This window comes from Nerophis lumbriciformis, linkage group LG28, assembly GCF_033978685.3.
Source record: "Nerophis lumbriciformis linkage group LG28, RoL_Nlum_v2.1, whole genome shotgun sequence".
In the NCBI taxonomy this organism is placed as follows: Eukaryota; Metazoa; Chordata; class Actinopteri; order Syngnathiformes; family Syngnathidae; genus Nerophis; species Nerophis lumbriciformis.
In genome coordinates this window covers 5,836,957-5,858,503 of record NC_084575.2, presented here as the reverse complement: position 1 = coordinate 5,858,503, position 21,547 = coordinate 5,836,957, and the positions used below count along the sequence as shown (strand labels likewise).

Genomic DNA, 21,547 nt, shown 5'->3' with positions numbered 1-21,547 from the left:
CATTATTTGCATGCATAATAGTAATCAATGTTCATTTTGCCATCATAACATGTTTGAGATAAAAACACACACACATATATATATATATATATATATATATATATATATATATATATATATTTAATTATTTCAAAATTAACATGAGAAAGTTAGAATAAAACTATATTCTTAGCATCATAAATAAAATTAAAATGTATTTATTTATTTATTTAAATACATTAAAATTTAAATTTTCCTGAGGGAACTCTCCTGAAGGAATCAATAAAGTACTATCCATCTATCTAAAACAATAAGAACAGTTTTCATTATATCAAAAATAAAAAGTGGATTAGGTAGTGCCTTTAATACTGCATTTGAAATGTGAAACCAGTGGTGAGTCACCACCAAGCAAAACCCGCGCATGCTCAGAAAAGTAGCGTCAGATTTACCGCCCGTCCGAGCACCCACTGGCAGAAATGTAGATCGGCGCCTAAGCTATAGAAACTGTAGTGGGCGGAAGTGCAAGATATCCAAGTAGCATGTGGTTGCATGACTTGAATAACCCGAATAAGAAAAAAAAACAGGATGGCTCTGAATAAAATAATTTGGTTTATGCCCTTAAAGACTTATTTCCTGTAAACAATCACAAAATCATCAAACTATATATAATACAAAATATCGATCAAACCACTGTATCGACCTTATACTGATATTATACTTGGTATTGTTACTGTAAATTTTTGTGTCGATCGGACCACATTTTTTTAAATTTAAGAGGGTTTCTGTGGGTCATTAAAGGCATTGAATGGACTTTGCATAAATTAAGGCCTTAAATGGTATTAAAAAGCATTAAATACGATGTTCAGAGGCATTAAAATATTCATGTAATCGTAGGCCGGGACCGATATAAATGAAAATAAACCTAATAACTTCATTGTTGCCGTCATCAATACATTGCTTTGTCCGTGTGTTTCCTTCTTGGTCTCTGGATTTTAAACTGGACTAAGAGGTCTCACTCTGTGCATGGCTCTCAGCACCTGAGCATGTTAATTCCACAGCAGACTTACCGAACCTTTGGTTCGGCTACTTGCAATTCTCCTCTACACATTTTCCTAGTGTTGGATGACACTCACTTTAATGTTAGAGATGGTCATTTTAATACAATGCTGAAGTACAGGCCCCCATATAGCTGACCGGGATATGCCTGTTATATGATTCTTTAATTTTGGGCCTTTTAGAATCAGCATGTCTTCGTCTATTTGTGTCAAGGAGGTGAAATTAGGTCTGAAAACCTTTGACAAGTGGACTTCATGTCCATTAGGTCTTTTCAAAGTGCAGAATACCATCCGCCTTAAACAGGATATTCTACTTTGAAAGTAAACTGGATCATTTATTTTGTGTATAAGCATGACTTCTTGTCCCACACGAGCAGATTTTAGCTCAATTGAACCGCCTTGTTGTGGCGACCACTAAATATAGAAGCCAGGCGGTGGAAACTGACACATTGACTTGAAAACAAAAAACGGAACGAGTCTGTCGCCGTGGCGCCGCCGTTCCACATCCAGTGGAAATCCCCGGTTACACTTACAAACGTTGCTTGGCGAAATAAATGAAGAAACCATACTTCGTGTTTATGGCACGTAGCAAAAGGAAATGCACTTTCAACCCACTGCACTCGCAGTGAGCGAACTCGACCACAAGATAGCGCCATAGCAGAGCTAACAATACGGAATACAGATTTACAATGTAAACGACCTAATCTTTTCTCCAACTTTATACATCATACCTAAGGCATAAGGGAATTTATGGCAATACAGATTTTAGGCCATATTGCCCACCCCTCGTAAAAAGTGGTCTTCTTTTCCTGTGAATGATGTTGTAAACAGCAGTGTGTTTGTTTTCAGGCCAATTTGTACATTAACTTGTTATTTTAAGTACATGTAAACTTACTGAATGCCTCATGTGACTGAGCAAATCTGGACATTTCTCAAGCATGTTTGTCATTTTGTGTCCTGCAGACGTCTGTGAAGAACAACTTCTGCCTGAAAAACAGGAGAGTAGCTTCAGGATGTTGAAGGAGGATCCACCAAAGAGGAAGACCAGGCACCACGGACCCTCTGGCTTCTCCTTTTCCTCTTTGACACAGACCCTGCCCTGTAAAAAGGAAGAGGAAGACTTACTGACCCCCCACATTAAAGAGGAAGAGGAGGAACACAGCATCAGTCAGGAGGGAGATCATATTGAAGGACTGGTGGAGTTCCCAGTGACTGGTGTCCCTGTGAAGAGTGAAGATGATGAGGTCAAAGGTGAAAGTGAGGAGAAGAGAGAGGCGGAGCCTCCAAGCAGCAGCTCAACACAACACATGACAACAGAAGCTGATGGAGACCACTGTGGAGGATCACAAGCAGACAAGATCTTAGCTCCACTATCAGATAGTGAGGACACAACGTCACACTCTCCTGACACTGATGATGAACACTCTAAAGATGATAAGACATGTCACACTGACAACACTCACTTGAAGTGTTCTCACTGTCACAAAACTTTCAAATATCCTAGTCATCTGAAAAGACACATGAGAACACACACTGGAGAAAAAACTTTTATCTGTTCAATCTGTAGTAAAGATTTTGTAGAAAGTCACAAATTGAAAGTACACATGAAAACACACACTGGTGAAAAACCTTTTTCTTGTTCAATCTGTGGTAAAAGTTTTACAGGAAGTCAATATTTGAAAGTGCACATGAGAATACACACTGGTGAAAAACCCTTTTCCTGTTCAACCTGTGGTAAAGGTTTTACACTAAGTCAACATTTGAAAACACACTTGAGAGTACACACTGGTGAAAAACCCTTTTCCTGTTCAACCTGTGGTAAAGGTTTTACACAAAGCCAAAATTTGAAAACACACTTGAGAGTACACACTGGTGAAACACCCTTTCCCTGTTCAACCTGTGGTAAAGGTTTTACACAAAGTCAACATTTGAAAACACACTTGAGAGTACACACTGGTGAAAAACCCTTTTCCTGTTCAACCTGTGGTAAAGGTTTTACACATAGTCAAGATTTCAAAGGACACATGAGAGCACACACTGGTGAAAAACCTTTTTCCTGTTCAACCTGTGGTAAAGGTTTTACACAAAGTCAATATTTGAAAGTACACATGAGAACACACACTGGTGAAAAACCTTTTTCCTGTTCAAACTGTGGTAAAGGTTTTACACTAAGTCAACATTTGAAAGTACACATGAGAACACACACTGGTGAAACACCCTTTTCCTGTTCAACCTGTGGTAAAGGTTTTACACAAAGTCAAAATTTGAAAACACACTTGAGAGTACACACTGGTGAAAAACCATTTTCCTGTTCAACCTGTGGTAAAGGTTTTACACAAAGTCAAGATTTGAAAGTACACATGAGAGCACACACTGGTGAAAAACCTTTTTCCTGTTCAACCTGTGGTAAAGGTTTTACACAAAGTCAATATTTGAAAGTACACATGAGAACACACACTGGTGAAAAAACTTTTTCCTGTTCAACCTGTGGTAAAGGTTTTACACTAAGTCAACATTTGAAAAGACACATGAGAACACACCCAGGAGAGAAAGTGTTGAGTTGCAGTGTGTGTGGTGAAAGATTCTCTTATAACTACCAGTGTAAGAAACACAAGTGTGCTGGTGAGAACAGCAGCAGCAAATGAAACTGCAGGATTTGAAATAAACTGTCAAGACTTTAATGTTGACTTTCTGACAACATCAGCACATATAACATGTGTGACATTGTTGTTTGTGTAACTATCTTGTTAATATTCTCCTACATTTTTTTTTAACGTTGATGTTCCAGGTAATCTTATTTTCAGTGAAGGTTTAGGATAGCCAAATATAAGCTTTGGCTTCAGCCTATTCTTTTTTCGGTCATGGTCACACTTTTTCTTTTCTTTTCCTTTTGTGTGTAAATGTGTATAATTTTTTATAAATGTATAGTCTGTACTCTTAAACTGGTCACACACAATGGTTAATGGTTGATGGTTGATTATATGACCGAAATAAACTTATTTAATTAATTCATTCATTCATTCATTCATTTATAGATTAGATAGTTTGAAATATGGAAGTATTACATAAATATAATTCACTTCACTTCACTTGGGGATAAAAATAGCTTCCCAAAAAATGCTCAGTCGCTATTTACAGTATATTCTCTCTTTATCTTATTTACTTATTTACACTACAGACATCCAGCAGCCCCCTCACATTAAAGAGGAAGAGGAGGATCCAAAGTCCCCACCCCCCACACACACACATTAAAGAGGAAGAGGAGGAAGTGTGGATCACTCAGGAGGGAGAGTGTGTTGTAGGGCAGGAGGAGGATGATGTCAGCAAGTTTCCACTGACTGTTGTCTCTGTGAAGACTGAAGAGCATGAAGACAAAGCACCTGAGTCCTCACAGCTTCATCACAGTCCAAGTAAGCACATATCATTTTATTCTCAGGGCATTCAATCCATCACAACTGGACTGTTCACTTTGTCTTAGAAGACTCATCCAAGTAGGCTTCATCACTTCATGCTCATATACTTCAAAGTCTTAAATCTAATCATTGGAATTTAGAGGGGAACTGCTCCTTTTTGGGGGAATGTTTTCTGTTGTTCACAATCATTATAAAAGACCTGACAATGGATATATATATATTTTACACTCTAACTCATAAATCTACAAACCCCGTTTCCATATGAGTTGGGAAATTGTGTTAGATGTAAATACAAACGGAATACAATGATTTGCAAATCCTTTTCAACCCATATTTAGTTGAATGCACTACAAAGACAAGATAATTGATGTTCAAACTCATACATTTTTTTTTTTTTTTTTTTTGCAAATAATAATTAACTTAGAAATTCATGGCTGCAACACGTCCCAAAGTAGTTGGGAAAGGGCATGTTCACCACTGTGTTACATCACCTTTTCTTTTAACAACAGTCAATAAACGATTGGGAACTGAGGAAACTAATTGTTGAAGCTTTGAAAGTGGAATTGTTTTCTATTGTTTTATGTAAAGCTTCAGTCGTTCAACAGTCCGGGGTCTCCGCTGTCGTATTTTACGCTTCATAATACGCCACACATTTTTGATGGGAGACAGGTCTGGACTGCAGGCGGACCAGGAAAGTACCCGCACTCTTTTTTTTACGAAGCCATGCTGTTGTAACACGTGCTGAATGTGGCTTGGCATTGTCTTGCTGAAATAAGCAGGGGCGTCCATGAAAAAGACGGCGCTTAGATGGCAGCATATGTTGTTCCAAAACCTGTATGTACCTTTCAGCATTAATGGTGCCTTCTCAGATGTGTAAGTTACCCATGTCTTGGGCACTAATGCACCCCCATACCATCACAGATGCTGGCTTTTGAACTTTGCCTTGATAACAGTCTGGGTGGTTCGCTTTCCCTTTGGTCCGGATGACACTATGTCGAATATTTCCAAAAACAATTTGAAATGTGGACCCGTCAGACCACAGAACACTTTTCCACTTTGCATGAGTCCATCTTAGATTATCTCGGGCCCAGAGAAGCCGGCGGCGTTTCTGGATGTTGTTGATAAATAGCTTTCGCTTTGCATAGTAGAGCTTTAACTTGCACTTACAGATGTAGCGACCAACTGTATTTAGTGAAAGTGGTTTTCTGAAGTGTTCCTGAGCCCATGTGGTGATATCCTTTAGAGATTGATGTCGGTTTTTGATACAGTGCCGTCTGAGGGATCGAAGGTCACGGTCATTCAATGTTGGTTTCCGGCCATGTCACATACGTGCAGTGATTTCTCCAGATTCTCTGAACCTTTCGATGATAATATGGACCGTAGATGTGGAAATCCCTAAATTTCTTGCAATTGCACTTTGAGAAACGTTGTTCTTAAACTGTTTGACTATTTGCTCACGCAGTTGTGGACAAAGGGGTGTACCTCGCCCCATCCTTTCTTGTGAAAGACTGACCATTTTTTGGGAAGCTGTTTTTATACCCAATCATGGCACCCACCTGTTCCCAATTAGCCTGCACACCTGTGGGATGTTCCAAATAAGTGTTTGATGAGCATTCCTCAACTTTATCAATATTTATTGCCACCTTTCCCAACTTCTTTGTCACGTGTTACTGGCATCAAATTCTAAAGTTAATGATTATTTGCAAAAAAAAAAAAAAGTTTATCAGTTTGAACATCAAATATGTTGTCTTTGTAGCATATTCAACTGAATATGGGTTGAAAATGATTTGCAAATCATTGTATTCCGTTTATATTTATATCTAACACAATTTCCCAAATCATATGGAAACGGGGTTTGTAAAAAAAAGTCCACTTGCAATGGAGCCAATGGGAGGTCCTCTATAACCATCCAAAAAGTGCCAACCATACTCCATTTGCATTTCGTGGCTTGAATACCAACCAAGTATTAATGATATTGTTATTATAAGTGCTAACGCAGACAAACTATTTATAGCTTGTGGGTCTATGTTGACGTCACCGGCTGGTGAGCTCCTTCCTCGCCTCGGTGCTGGTGAAAGATTATTCCAAATCATGAATTATGCCTCTCACCTGGATAGTAGAAGGATGAAGATGTACTTTGACAAGTTGGTACCGTTTGACAGCCAATTTAGACCCGGCAATGGCGAACGACACAAAAAGATGCTTGGTTTCACCCCTCTCTTCTGTGCGACGATTATGAATCATTGTTTATCTAAATGGGAATATAACAAGATTATATCAGTCTGTGTCATAGTCACAGCAGACCTTGTACAGTAAGTGATGTTTTTTGTTTGTTTGTTGGCTCTCATGAATTCTGTAGTGTGTAATATTCAGTAATCTTGTTAAACAAAAACGAACTTTGTGATGTGTTTTTGAAATTAATGCGCTAATGAGCAAAAATATGTAAATACATATACAAGTAAAAGCCAGTAAATTAGAATATTTTGGAAAAACTTGATTTATTTCAGTAATTGCATTCAAAAGGTGTAACTTGTACATTATATTTATTCATTGCACACAGACTGATGCATTCAAATGTTTATTTCATTTAATTTTGATGATTTGAAGTGGCAACAAATGAAAATCCAAAATTCCGTGTGTCACAAAATTAGAATATTACTTAAGGCTAATACAAAAAAGGGATTTTTAGAAATGTTGGCCAACTGAAAAGTATGAAAATGAAAAATATGAGCATGTACAATACTCAATACTTGGTTGGAGCTCCTTTTGCCTCAATTACTGCGTTAATGCGGCGTGGCATGGAGTCGATGAGTTTCTGGCACTGCTCAGGTGTTATGAGAGCCCAGGTTGCTCTGATAGTGGCCTTCAACTCTTCTGCGTTTTTGGGTCTGGCATTCTGCATCTTCCTTTTCACAATACCCCACAGATTTTCTATGGGGCTAAGGTCAGGGGAGTTGGCGGGCCAATTTAGAACAGAAATACCATGGTCCGTAAACCAGGCACGTGTAGATTTTGCGCTGTGTGCAGGCGCCAAGTCCTGTTGGAACTTGAAATCTCCATCTCCATAGAGCAGGTCAGCAGCAGGAAGCATGAAGTGCTCTAAAACTTGCTGGTAGACGGCTGCGTTGACCCTGGATCTCAGGAAACAGAGTGGACCGACACCAGCAGATGACATGGCACCCCAAACCATCACTGATGGTGGAAACTTTACACTAGACTTCAGGCAATGTGGATCCTGTGCCTCTCCTGTCTTCCTCCAGACTCTGGGACCTCGATTTCCAAAGGAAATGCAAAATTTGCATGGTTGGGTGATGGTTTGGGGTGCCATGTCATCTGCTGGTGTCGGTCCACTCTGTTTCCTGAGATCCAGGGTCAACGCAGCCGTCTACCAGCAAGTTTTAGAGCACTTCATGCTTCCTGCTGCTGACCTGCTCTATGGAGATGGAGATTTCAAGTTCCAACAGGACTTGGCGCCTGCACACAGCGCAAAATCTACCCGTGCCTGGTTTACGGACCATGGTATTTCTGTTCTAAATTGGCCCGCCAACTCCCCTGACCTTAGCCCCATAGAAAATCTGTGGGGTATTGTGAAAAGGAAGATGCCGAATGCCAGACCCAAAAACGCAGAAGAGTTGAAGGCCACTATCAGAGCAACCTGGGCTCTCATAACACCTGAGCAGTGCCAGAAACTCATCGACTCCATGCCACGCCGCATTAACGCAGTAATTGAGGCAAAAGGAGCTCCAACCAAGTATTGAGTATTGTACATGCTCATATTTTTCATTTTCATACTTTTCAGTTGGCCAACATTTCTAAAAATCCCTTTTTTGTATTAGCCTTAAGTAATATTCTAATTTTGTGACACACGGAATTTTGGATTTTCATTTGTTGCCACTTCAAATCATCAAAATTAAATGAAATAAACATTTGAATGCATCAGTCTGTGTGCAATGAATAAATATAATGTACAAGTTACACCTTTTGAATGCAATTACTGAAATAAATCAAGTTTTTCAAAATATTCTAATATACTGACTTTTACCTGTATACCTACACTATCTGACAGTCGCTTCCGGATGCGTCATTTTGGGGGCGGTCTTATTTACGTAGCTCACCTTCGACAGCGTCTTCTCCCCGTCATCTGTTGTAGCGGTGTAGCGTGCAAGGACATTTTGACAGATTTTTGTGTGTGTAACGTTCTTTATTTTCAATGGAACATAAAAAGTTTTGTTGTTTAATGGCGTCATATTGCAGTCTACAGGTATCTCTTATGTGTGACTACCATCTACTGGTCACACTTATCATTAACCTTGTACTAAATAAAATTGCTTCGAGGTCGGTAAGCACAACCAGAATTATGCCGTACATTAGGCGCACCGGGCTATAAGGCGCACAGTCGAGTTTTGAGAAAATGAAAGTATTTTAAGTGCGCCTTATAGTCTGAAAAATACGGTACATGAACAAAGTGAGCCTTTTGTCAGTCATTTTCAATCTTTGTTTCGGCTACTTGCAATTCTCCTCCACACGTTTTCCTGTGTACAGTAGTATTAGTAGTGTTAGTGTTCATGTTGGAGGTGGAACTAGTCATTTTAATACAACGCTGAATTTTAATGTACACATTGCTTTGAAACTGTAGGAGAATGATTTTTATTCAAGTCCTCGTATCAGCTGGTATTTGACACATGCCCCCATATGGCTGCCGGGGGATATGCCTGTTGTATGATTCTTTCATTTTGGGCCTTTTAGAATCAGCATGTCTTTGTCTATTTGTGTCAAGGAGGTGAAATTAGGTCTGAAAACCTTTTGACAAGTGGACTTCATGTCCATTAGGTATTTTCAAAGTGTAGAATACCATCCGCCTTAAACAGAATATTCTACTTTGAAAGTAAACTGGATCATTTATTTTGTGTTTATGCATGACTTCTTGTCCCACACGAGCAGATTTTAGCTCAATTGAACCGTCTTGTTGTGTCGACCACTAAATATAGAAGTCAGGCGGTGGAAACTGACATGTTGACTTCAAAACAAAAAACGGAATGAGTCTGTCGCCGTGGCACCGCCATTCCACATCCAGTGGAAATCCCCGGTTACACTTACAAACGTTGCTTGGCGAGATAAATGACGTAACCATACTTGGGGTTCAAGACACGAAGCAAAAGGAAATACACTTTCAACCCACAGCACTCGCAGTGAGCAAACTTGACCACAAGATGGCGCCATAGCAGAGACAACGATACAGAATACAGATTTACACTGTAAACAACCTCATATTTTTCCAAGTTTATACATCAGTAACTGACAATAAAATCACAGGGGGCGCTGAAGCCTATCCCAGCTGCACTCGGGCAGTAGGGAATTTATGGCAATATAGATTTTAGGTCATTTTGCCCACCCCTTGTAAAAAGTGATTTTCTTTTCCTGTGAATAATGTTGTAAACAGCAGTGTGTTTGTTTTCAGGCCAATTCATATACTAACTTGTTATTTTAAGTACATGTAAACCAGGGGTGTCAAACTCAAATATAGAGTGGGCCAAAATGTAAAAGTGAACAAAGCCGCGGGCCAAGGTTGAACAAATTAACCTGTTAATAGGGACCCAAAAAAGTTTTGCATTGTATATTGAACAAGCAAGGCTTATATAACTTTATAGTGACATGCAAAATCCAGTTTCAAATAATAATAATAATAATTAAAAAATATCAATGGCATATCAAATACAATTTAAATAAAAATGTAATGCTTCTTTTCTATTTGCAGCCTTCTGAGGTACATATATACATTAACTTTTTCCACAGGCTAATAAATTTGAAAATACCGGTAAAATAATGAATAAACCAACCATTCAGGACTTTAAACTGCTCAATTTGCAACACACTGATCTAATTTGATGTGCCCAAGCCAGATACCTGGCATCTTTTCTTGGATGCTAGTTCATTAATGTCGGGGCTCAGGCTTTGAGCTGAGGCAACCCTCATTATCGAACAAAGTTGTTCATCAGTCATTATATCTCGTATTCCACAGTTTTGGGGGCATGCCTTGCAGGCACTGCTTTTAACGTCCTCTACGAGCTGATGTCACGTCCGCTTTTCATCCCTTCGAACATTGTGCCCGCGCAGTTACAAGATGTGAGCAGCTTCAGTACACACACACATGTAAATGCAAAGCATACTTCATCAACAGCGATACAGTTTACACTGCGAGTGGCCGTATAGCAACTTTAACATTGTTAGAAATATACACCACGCTGTGAATCCACACCAAACAAGAATGACAAACACATTTCGGCAGAACATCCGCACAGTAACACAACATAAACACAACAGAACAAATACCCAGAATCCCATGCAGCACTAACTCTTCTGGGACGCTACAATATACACCCCCGCTACCTCCAAAAAGTGCTCCGCAGACCTCCACCAGGCCAAATCTCCCAGTAGTAAATAATCCCTCAAAAGAAGGCAGAATCCAAATGATGATCAGGATCAACATCAAAATCTAATCACTTGTTCCTTATCCCATTTCTGACATGTCCTGAAAGTTTCATTAACATCTGACTATACTTTTTTTTGTTTTGATTCCAACTAAATGACAATCAAACAAACCCCAACATTTCTTTTAGTTACTTTTCAATTACTTCAATAGCAAACATGTAAATATGTTTCCTAGTTACACATCCTGGAAAACAACATCCACACAACAGTTTATATTTATTATCCATTCTTACTAATATTTTTAATTGTGTACTAACACATCACTTTGTACTTCTGCTAACATTTAAGAAGTGATGATGATATGATGGTTCAGTGTGCCCTTTCACAGGCTTGCTGTCTCCAAAACAAGTCTCCACCATGGTGGTGCCAGCCGTCATACTACTTGTACAATATAATTACCGTATTTTCCGCACTATAAGGCGCACCTAAAAACCACACATTTTCTCAAAAGCTGACAGTGCGCCTTATAACCCGGTGCGCTTTATATATGGATTAATATTAAGATTCATTTTCATAAAGTTTCGGTCTCGCAACTTCGGTAAACAGCCGCCATCTTTTTTCCCGGTAGAACAGGAAGCGCTTCTTCTTCTACGCAAGCAACCGCCAAGGTAAGCACCCGCCCCCATAGAACAGGAAGCGCTTCTTCTTCTACTGTAAGCAACCACCCGCCCGCGTAGAAGAAGAAAAAGCGCGCGGATATTACCGTACGTTTCATTTCCTTTGTGTGTTTACATCTGTAAAGACCACAAAATGGCTCCTACTAAGCGACAGGGATACGGTTCATGAAAAGACGCAATCTCTCCATCCGCACACGGATTACTATTTCACAGCAACTGATATTCCTGTGAACCGCACTGTGGATACAACGGGAGCACGTACGGTGAATATTCGCACCACAGGGAATGAGAAGTCATCCTTCACTGTGGTTCTAGCTTGCCATGCTAATGGCCAGAAACTTCCACCCATGGTGATATTCAAAAGGAAGACCTTGCCAAAAGAGACCTTTCCAGCCGGCGTCATCATAAAAGCTAACTCGAAGGGATGGATGAAGAAAAGATGAGCGAGTGGTTAAGGTAAGTTTAAGTTTACGCGAAGAGGCCGGGTGGCTTTTTTCACGCAGCTCCGTCCATGTTGATATACGATTCCATGCGCGCCCACATCACGCTGGTTTTAATATATTATTAAAGTTTGACTGACCTATCTGACTGTTTTTTTGACATTCCTTTAGCGCAGTTAGATGCGGCTTATAACACGGGGCGGCTTATAGGTGGACAAAGTTTTGAAATATGCCGTTCATTGAAGGCGCGGCTTATAACCCAGGGCGCCTTATGGTGCGGAAAATACGGTATGCACACCTTTTGTAAGATAGACATTTTTGTTTGTACTAGCAGATTCAAACCAGCGCTGTATCCTTTGCATGTGACCTTGTAGAATAAAATGTCTGTTTTTTAGGACTAATGGTCTGATTCTTTGTGGTGTTTTAACAAAAATAAAAGTCTATTCTTTCAATTGGTGCCTTGACCCAGATTGGCTGACACTGAGGACTCGAAATGTGTTATTTTGCAAGAAGATCTAGGCCCCTATTGTATACAGATTCATTGATAAAGACTTTAAGCACAGATGCCTCGAAGGGCTGCATGACCCACAAGAACATCACTGGTCTGATGTCATGTCTCACAACGGTCGTTAGTGACTTGGAGATGGTCCTCCTTGTGAGTCATGAAGTGCATTGTCATCAGCGAAAGAGCCTTGAAGATGATTTTTTCTTGTGTCTTTGCAGCGAAACATCTCAGATCAAACACGGATTCATCTTGGTATCTGAAGTAGACGCCAATGCCAAGGTCCTTGCACAGAATGGGGGATGACTTACATGAAGAAGAGGTTGACGGTTGACACCATTACTGATCCCAAAGCTGCCAGTATAGTCCCCGTTTGAGAGGACCTGACCAATCATGTCATCGTGAAAGAGACTTATCATTATTGTGAACTTTTCTGGGCCACCCAATTTTGCCAACATAGACCAGAGTGCTTCACCATTCACTGTGTCAAAATCCTTGGTTAGTTCAACAAAGACCTACAGGTCCATCTGTTGCTCAATACACTTGTTGGCATATCACAAATACCAGGTCAACAGTGCTTCTGCCCGGACAGAAACCACATTGTGATTCTCATGAATACCATCTGTTAGTCTATTTTAGCAGGACACAAGCTTGAATCTTTCCATCGATAGAGAGAAGCGATATACCTCTGTAGTTACCACAGTCTGAATTTCTGTCATTTTTTTAAACATAATATGACAATGGTGGCATCTCCAAGGTCAGGCTACGTATTTCCTTTGTCCCAAATGGTCAACAGGATGTTGTGAAATTCCTTGAAGGCTGTGGGTCCCAAGGCTTTGTACACTTCAGCAGGTATACCATTCTGAAGTGCTGCTTTACCACAGCGTGTCTGGTCCATGGCAGTTCTCACTTTCCCCCAGTAGGAGGGAGGTACAGGCACACCTTAGTTGGCTTCTGTGGTATCTGTTGTAATGCCTCTTGGTCAACAGAAGGTGGTCTGTTGAGGAACTGACTAAAGATTTCTTCCCAACGCCCACTGATCCAAGATTTGCTCTTTAATTTGGTGGATGCATCAACAGAGAGAGGGTATGCAGTTTCCCCTTTGGCTGGACCGAAGATGACTTTGAGACGGCTGAAGAGCATTTTGAAATAGATAGAGTCTGCGTAACGCTGGATTTCCTCAGTTTTTGACTCCCACCAAATGTATTGCATAGAGCAAAGCTCTCTTTGGACTTTGGCTTGACAGTCTTTGAATCATCAAATGAGCTTTATACGATCATTATGGACCTAAAGTCATCACATACAGCTGGAGTGGACGGGATATGTAGCAAAATCTTGAAAGCCATAGCAAATGTGATCATAAATCCTCTCTGTCACTGTATAAACCTGTCACTTAGTGCTGGCATTGTACCCAAAATGTCCAAAGTGGCAAAAATAATCCCAATTTTTAAATCAGGTGATAAAAATAATATGAACAATTATAGGCCAATTTCAATTTTACCAACATTTTCAAAAATATTTGAGAAAGTGGTCTATAACCGACTGAATGGCTTTCTGGAAAAACTAAATATCCTTGTCCCCTCCCAATATGGTTTTCGTAAAAAAAGCACCACCTGTATGGCTATACTCGACCTTTTGGAAAAGGTCAATGACTGTATTGAAGAAGGAAAATGCGGTATTGGCATTTTTTTGGATCTATCCAAGGCCTTTGACACAATAGACTTTGAGATCTTATTGTATAAACTATATCACTATGGTGTCAGAGGGGTACCTCTCGATTGGTTCCGCTCTTACCTATACGGAAGGCAGCAATGTGTATGCGTCAATGATCACAATTCACCCTGTATGACCATAAATTATGGGGTTCCCCAGGGATCCATCTTGGGGCCTCTCCTTTTTATCCTATACATAAATGATTTTGTAAACTCCTCCGAAACTTTTCATAAAATAATTTTTGCTGACGATACAAATTTGTTTACCTCACACAGGAGCCTACACGATCTACAAGTAACTGTCAATTCAGAGCTTGTGAAAGTAGATTCCTGGTTCAAATGCAATAAGCTCTCACTTAATGTAAATAAAACAAATTTTATTCTATTTCGTTCTAATAAAAACCGGACAAATACTGAGCACTGCCATATCAACATCAATGGGCAGGAAATACAGAGAGTGTACTCCACAAAATTCCTGGGGGTCATCATTGACGAATACCTCAATTTCAAATGTCACATTAGCCATCTGTTAAACAAATTATCCAAATATGTTGGCCTGTTCTTTCACCTTCGTCATTATCTTCCTCTTTATGCTCTACTCACACTATATAAAACTCTCTTTGAACCACATCTAAACTACTGTAATGTCATCTGGTGTAACACCTTCCCTACCTACCTCCACAAATTAGAATCTATGCAAAAGAAAATTATACGGGCCCTGTCATGGTCCAAGTTTAATGCCCCCACTCGACATCTATTCCATAATTATCATCTCTTAAGACTGACAGAGTTCAATATTTATCAAAATGCTTGTTTAACCTATCAAGTCATTTACAGGCTGAATTTAAGGCTCTGTAGCTTGGTTCCTATCTACCATCCCCAGCATGCCCACAACACTCGTAACTTAGATTTGATATCAGGGAAACATCGTTTACTGGATTGTACCGCTCGAAGTGTTGTATGCAGGGGACCAAAGATTTGGAACCGGCTTAATGAGAGCCTCAAGATGCTGTATCCATTCTCCAACTTCAAAAATAAACTAAAAACTTATCTATTAACCACCTATATTTAATGCCTCATGTAGGGTAGACTACTGTTGGGATTTGCATGGTTGAATGAATGTATGTATGTATGTGTATGCTTGCTTTAGTACTATTATCTTGTGTTAATCATATAGCGTTGTTTTTTGTTTTGTTTTTTGTTGTTGTACTTGCTACCATGTTCCATCATTCCATCATTTCATGTATATTCTATCCTCTGGACCCCCTGTCAAAAGCTTCTTCTAGCTTATTTGGGGGACCCTTTCACATACCAACATCTTTAAATGATGATATTTTACTACTATTGTATTTGTTATATGGTATTGTGAATAAAACTTGAAACTTGAATCTGTCATGTTGGGATCCACAGGTCAATATAGGCCCTTCTTTTTTCATCAAATTGCGCCTGTACAGCCATGTTGTACTGATCAAACAAGTCTTGATTAATTATCTGCTTCTTGCCAAACACAGCTTGTGCAGTCGCTGTTACTACGTCCCTGAAGTGGGTCCATTTGTCTGGTGTACTGGCTGTAAGGGGTCCTTTTGAATCCAATTCTGGGTCCAAGCTGGTGGGAGAGGGAAGTTTGGCTGTATTAAATGATGCTTTAATAACCCATGCCTATACTTTTATGTGGTACTCATTGGGTTAAATCCAGAACCTTGGTTATTAGTTTTCCTGCCATCTTATGTGTCTTAAACAAAGTTCCTTGAATCTTTCAACTCCCCCAGCCGGATACTCACCAGAACCCCCTTAGTCCAGTACATCACCCTGGTCTTGCAGCAACTCCACTGGCTCCTCGTCAAAGACCGTAGCCAATTTAAGATCATTCTTACTTTCAAGATTATCCACAACCTCGCCCCGTCATATCTTCATATCTTTGGAACTTTAAAAGTATTTGAAAACATGACGTCTTTGAAGGACAAACTTTTAAATACTTTTTGGGAGTTGCTTGTAGATGTGCAACATGTAGAAGTAAGACCTATGCTGACCTGCATGTATCAAATAAAGTAGAGGAATTTAATACAGTTATTTCTGTCAGGAGCTGGAATGCAGCTTATCGACGTGACCCCAAGGATGCAGAGAAAATACTCACATGGAGGGGAGGAAAGAACAGAAAACTCAACCACAATAGGAGTGAAGAAAAACAAAAGAAGGCGAGTGCAGAAGTAAATGCACAAGAGACGGAACTAATTTTGTACCGGAAACATCACACGTACGCGAAGCAATGATCCAACGCTGTCTGGTTGACAATCTGGACTGAAATAGGAGACTGATTGCCAACATAGTACAGGTGTGTCCCGTTTGCATATCAGGCAGCTGGTGTGGAAGCCTGTGAACAGCACGAGGAAGTGAAAAACACCAAATATGGGCACATGGCAGGAACTTATATACCACATACAGATAACAAGCAAACTTACGTCTAAAACAGTTACAAAGATGTAACAATTTCCTCACTTTCGGACGAAGATATCAACCGCTATTCTCTCTGGTCGGTGGAACCAATCAGATGTTAGGACCCGCCCACTGACTTTGATGGCTGAGTTTGAAAGATAAAATACATTTATGTATTTAAATCCATTTGTAATGAATTATCACATTTAAGTAATTATTTAAAGATGTATTTATTTGTTTAATTTTGTCCCATTTGACCCTCCATATTTTTGGAACAGCAAGACTTCCACAGTATGGACTCATTTAGCCTTTTCAAATCAAGAACACACTTATTCCAGAATGCTTATTCACTTTCATTTCAGCTATTTCTAGTTTCTTGTCTAAACTGACGTTTTATGTTTTATATTGTTCAATGTTGTAATGTTTGTATCGTCTCTAGAAAGGCACCTTATAAATAACATTGATTATTATTATTCATATTATTCTTAAACAGAGGATTTGGTCCTTTCACATCATCTACAACCTTGTTTTTCTTCCTGAGAACTTATAAAAAAAACCTAAATGGCGGAGATTTACTCATTTTTTGTCATGTTTATTTTCATAGCTTCTTTCAAGCCAAACAAAGGAAATAAGATTATTTTGCCAGAGCACATTTGTATCACTACTAGAGGTATTTTGTCAAAAATAAAGGATTTAGCGTTTTATTAATATGAGCAGCAACATTTCAATGGTACTATATGTAGGACTTTACAATACTGCACTGCCATCTACTGGTGACTTTTGGCTACCGCACGATAAATTGACATGTAGGCGAGAGGCAGTAGCTTAGTTTCACTTTCACTTTGCCTTTTACCTCATTTTTCATTATCATCAGAATAAAACACAGGACCAAAATGTATGGACTTATTGGTGAGTAATACAACAATATATACATCATCATTTTAGTTAGTGAAACAATTTCAACAAAATAATACAATTAATGATTTTATTACAAACAACAGTTTTAACAAAGTCAATAATGCAAAATAAATGTAGAAAATCAAAAAGTGATCACGCTCCTGTTTTACTACAAAGCTTTGAGTCTTCTGCGCATGACACATCTCGCGAGAGCAGAGCAGTCATAGACGAGAGCAGAACCGTCTTGTAACGTCAAGCGTGCCAACTGTCGTGAAAGCACATTGACGCAGAAAGAAGCCAGAAGGACGCTAATAAGTCAGTCTTATTATTTGTTCTTCAGTTTGAAATATTTACGTCGTATAAAATACATCTTTGATTCTTTATTTTAACGATAAAATGGTCTCGATGCGCTAGAAGCACTTTGCTGCTTCTCGTGCTCGTTTATTGTTAGTTAGCTTAGCTCGCTAGTTAGCTTAGCTTGTTAGCTGCTAAGAGAAGTTATCAACACATCGCTAAGTAGAGATCAAGTGTGAGAGTAAAGTGTTGTGATTGTGTGAAAATGTCTACATTACACATGTTGAGAGCGTTGGTGGATCAGCGACTAACTGCTGCCGTTGAAGAAATATTTGTAGTGTTAGAAAGAACGATAGCAGAATACGAGGCGGAACTTTCTAGAACAAAGGAGGAGAACAATCGACTACTGGACGCTGTTTTCAAGAAACATCAAGTTGTGTTACACAGAACAGGTTTGTTGATTTTTTTTTTGAATTGAATTGAATTGAATTATATTTATATAGCGCTTTTCTCTAGTGACTCAAAGCGCTTTACATAGTGAAACCCAATATCTAAGTTACATTTAAACCAGTGTGGGTGGCACTGGGAGCAGGTGGGTAAAGTGTCTTGCCCAAGGACACAACGGCAGTGACTAGGATGGCAGAAGCGGGGATCGAACCTGGAACCCTCAAGTTGCTGGCACGGCCGCTCTACCAACCGAGCTATACCGCCCCGATTTCTTACTCTCACATCTTTACTAACTTTATATATGATTATTAACACCTTTCTTCAATAGATGGTCAAACAGTGGCCTAGTGGTTAGAGTGTCCGCCCTGAGATGGGTAGGTTGTGAGTTCAAACCCCGGCCGAGTCATACCAAAGACTATAAAAATGTGAGCCATTACCTCCCTGCTTGGCACTCAGCATTAAGGGTTGGAATTTGGGGTTGAATCACCCAAAATTATTCCCGGGCGCGGCCACCACTGCTGCTCACTGCTCCCCTCACCTCCCAGGGGGTGATCAAGGGTGATGGGTCAGACTACAGACTCCGATTACATTGAACACATTGTTTATTAAAAAATAACCAAATAACAATATCTTATATTAACTAAAAATATTAGAGAAATAAAGAAGCCTACAATTTTTGGTTGTGTTTTCCGCTCCATTTGCAGAATGGCGATATACGATATATACCTCCATATTTTTTCCGTAAAGTACAAACAAAACACAAAACAATCCTAGTTACCTGAGATATTAATTATGTCATTATTATGACTTAGTAAGTCAATATTTTGACTTAGTAATTTGAGGTTAGTTTGTCTAAATTGTCAGACGATTGCTTCTCTGATGTCTGCATCATGTCCAGAAGTCTCTTCTTTATCTGGACGTCGTCTTCTACTGCATTCAGCAACTTTGTCTCCATTGGAAGTTTTCCTTTTAGTCTGTCCTGCTTGTGGCTGTTGAGTTTTGCCTAGTGAAAAAAAAAAGAAATTACGAGGATTTTTACAAAATTACTTTCAACAATCATGAATGCATTATTTGAGATAAAGCCACTTTAGCACAGGTGTATGATAGTGACATGTTATTTACAACATTTCAAATGGCCGTCAACATCGTCGGGAAACAATGTGTGTCAATAAAACACTTTGAGGTATTTTAATTTTGACAGAAAAAAAACATTTAATGCAACTGCAGTTTTACTTAACTCAATATTATTTATTACAAGAAACTACTCACAGCATTTTTAATACAAGCCTATTTAAATACATGTAAAACAGCTGAACTTTAATTTATGCTTGCCATCTTGACTTCTGATTCCAAAGCAAGTATTTTTGTCACACTGTTGTCAAACAATGATCATATTCAAACAAATATGATTCCACATTGTTGAAAGTGGTCATCTGAGAGCATTTGGAATTGCAGTGCAGTTCATATAAAAATGTTTTGATGCCACATCTATCTGCCTTTTAACAATATTACTTACTAGCAATGAAGTTAGCGCCCACATACCTGAAGTAGAGCTCTTCTCTCTTTCACCACAGAAGATTGTGGATTTCTCCTATTGGAATCTTGCTGCTCTTGTACATCGTTGGGCATATCTTTGTCTGTGACCAGGCTGTCAAGGGTGAATGGAGAATCCCAACTCCTGTGAAAGCTTGTGTCAATATGTGATGTTTCTATTCCAAATGGAATGGGTGTAGTTGATGGAGAACCACCCCAGGTCTGCTGGCATAGTTGGAAGTACAGCAAAACAACTCTAGCGTAACCATTTCTTCCACCTGCGTCCACTGCTTGTCTGTACTTTCTACAAATCACTTTCAGTTTAGTGTCGATAGTTTTTGTCATGTCCTCTTTCCGATGAGGAAATTCCTCAGATGTCCCTCCAAGTCCGTACCGTTCCAAAATAGGGTAATAATGTCACCAGACTTGGACTGGCAAGTTTACCAGTCAACACTTTGTTGACTTTTGTTAACTTTAAGCTCCAAGACGATGCTTAAAAGTAGCTCTACTTCTCTGTCAGTCCACATATATAATTCTTTGTTGCCGTGACCCGCCATTTTTTCTATATGCCGCCTCCAGAAATGACGTTTTGGATGTTTCTGATTGGCTAAAATGGTCTTAAGTCCTAGGCTACAGCGCCCCCAGTATTTTGGCATGTGTATGACACTCAGTGTATGCGTTTGCTTGGGGCCAGTAATAGTTTCTTTAAATGCTCACGTGTGGCTGGAGATCCTGTTAAGACGTTAGTTTTGGCAGTGGCTCTTTGTTGTTAAGGCGGTCGCCTTAACAACAAAACGCTGCGGGAAAACCTGCTGCTACAAAAAAGCCTGAGATGGTTTCAGTTGAAATCTTTTTTAACTCACATTACTATGTAGAAATTAGCATTTAAAATACAAATATACTGCAAGAAAATAAATGAAATTATAATTTACAAAAAGCAAAAGGCTTTGTATAGTCCCAGTTATGAGTAGCCGCAACCTGTAATATCTTCTCTTTTTGATAGGGAGTTCCACATTTTGGTGGGATGGCAGGAAAAGGATTTAGAACCTTTTTCGTTATGAAATCTGGGTTGAATGTCATTTGTACAACTACCTCTGGGTAGTTGCAATACATGGGTATTTTAGTGGTATGGTGTATCTTGTACACCAGACCAACTGCAAGTAGCTGTACTCTGAAATGGTTGGTGGAAAGGTGAGCCTGAGATGGACGGTTGAGTAGAAGCCCAATCATTTTGTTTTGGCTGTCTGGAGTTTGTTTTTCAGGGCTTTTAAGGCATCACGGTACCAAACATGAACTCTGTAGTCAAAGTGGGGTTAAATGAGTGCTTGTGTTAGTCTTACGTGTATTTCTACCCACCAGCGGGGTGATCCTACTATGTAAGAACTAGGGTTGTACGGTATACCAGCATTCGTATAGTACCACGATACTAATGAATCCTATTTGGTACTATACCGCCTGTAAAATATACTACTTCTATGATTATATCAATATTTTTTGGCATCACAACATCTTCTTTTGTTTAAAAAAAATTATATTATGTTTATAAAGTCAGGAAATATGTCCCTGGACACACGAGGACTTTGAATATGACCAATGTATGATCCTGTAACTACTTGGTATCAGACTGACACCCAAATTTGTGGTATCATCCAAAACTAATGTGAAGTATCAAACAACAGATGAATAAGTGATTATTACATTTTAACAGAAGTGTAGATAGCACATGTTAAAATAGA

At 39.3% G+C, this 21,547-nt stretch overlaps 1 protein-coding gene across 4 annotated transcripts in view; it reads left to right on the top strand.

Annotated features, from left to right (window-relative positions):
- The window catches only part of LOC133570634 (uncharacterized), a 67,349-nt gene that overhangs the window by 29,682 nt on the left and 16,120 nt on the right, over positions 1-21,547 (top strand). The window contains exons 1-2 of one of the 4 annotated variants that reach the window (XM_072916486.1): positions 2,015-3,458; positions 17,458-17,468. In XM_072916486.1, the coding sequence (XP_072772587.1) occupies positions 2,048-3,458; positions 17,458-17,468 (1,422 nt within the window). In that variant the 5' untranslated portion in view covers positions 2,015-2,047. Of the gene's footprint in view, positions 1-2,014; positions 3,886-17,457; positions 17,469-17,937; positions 18,284-21,547 lie in introns of those variants that run through there. The other 3 variants (XM_072916484.1, XM_072916485.1, XM_072916483.1) reach the window with 3 other exon arrangements.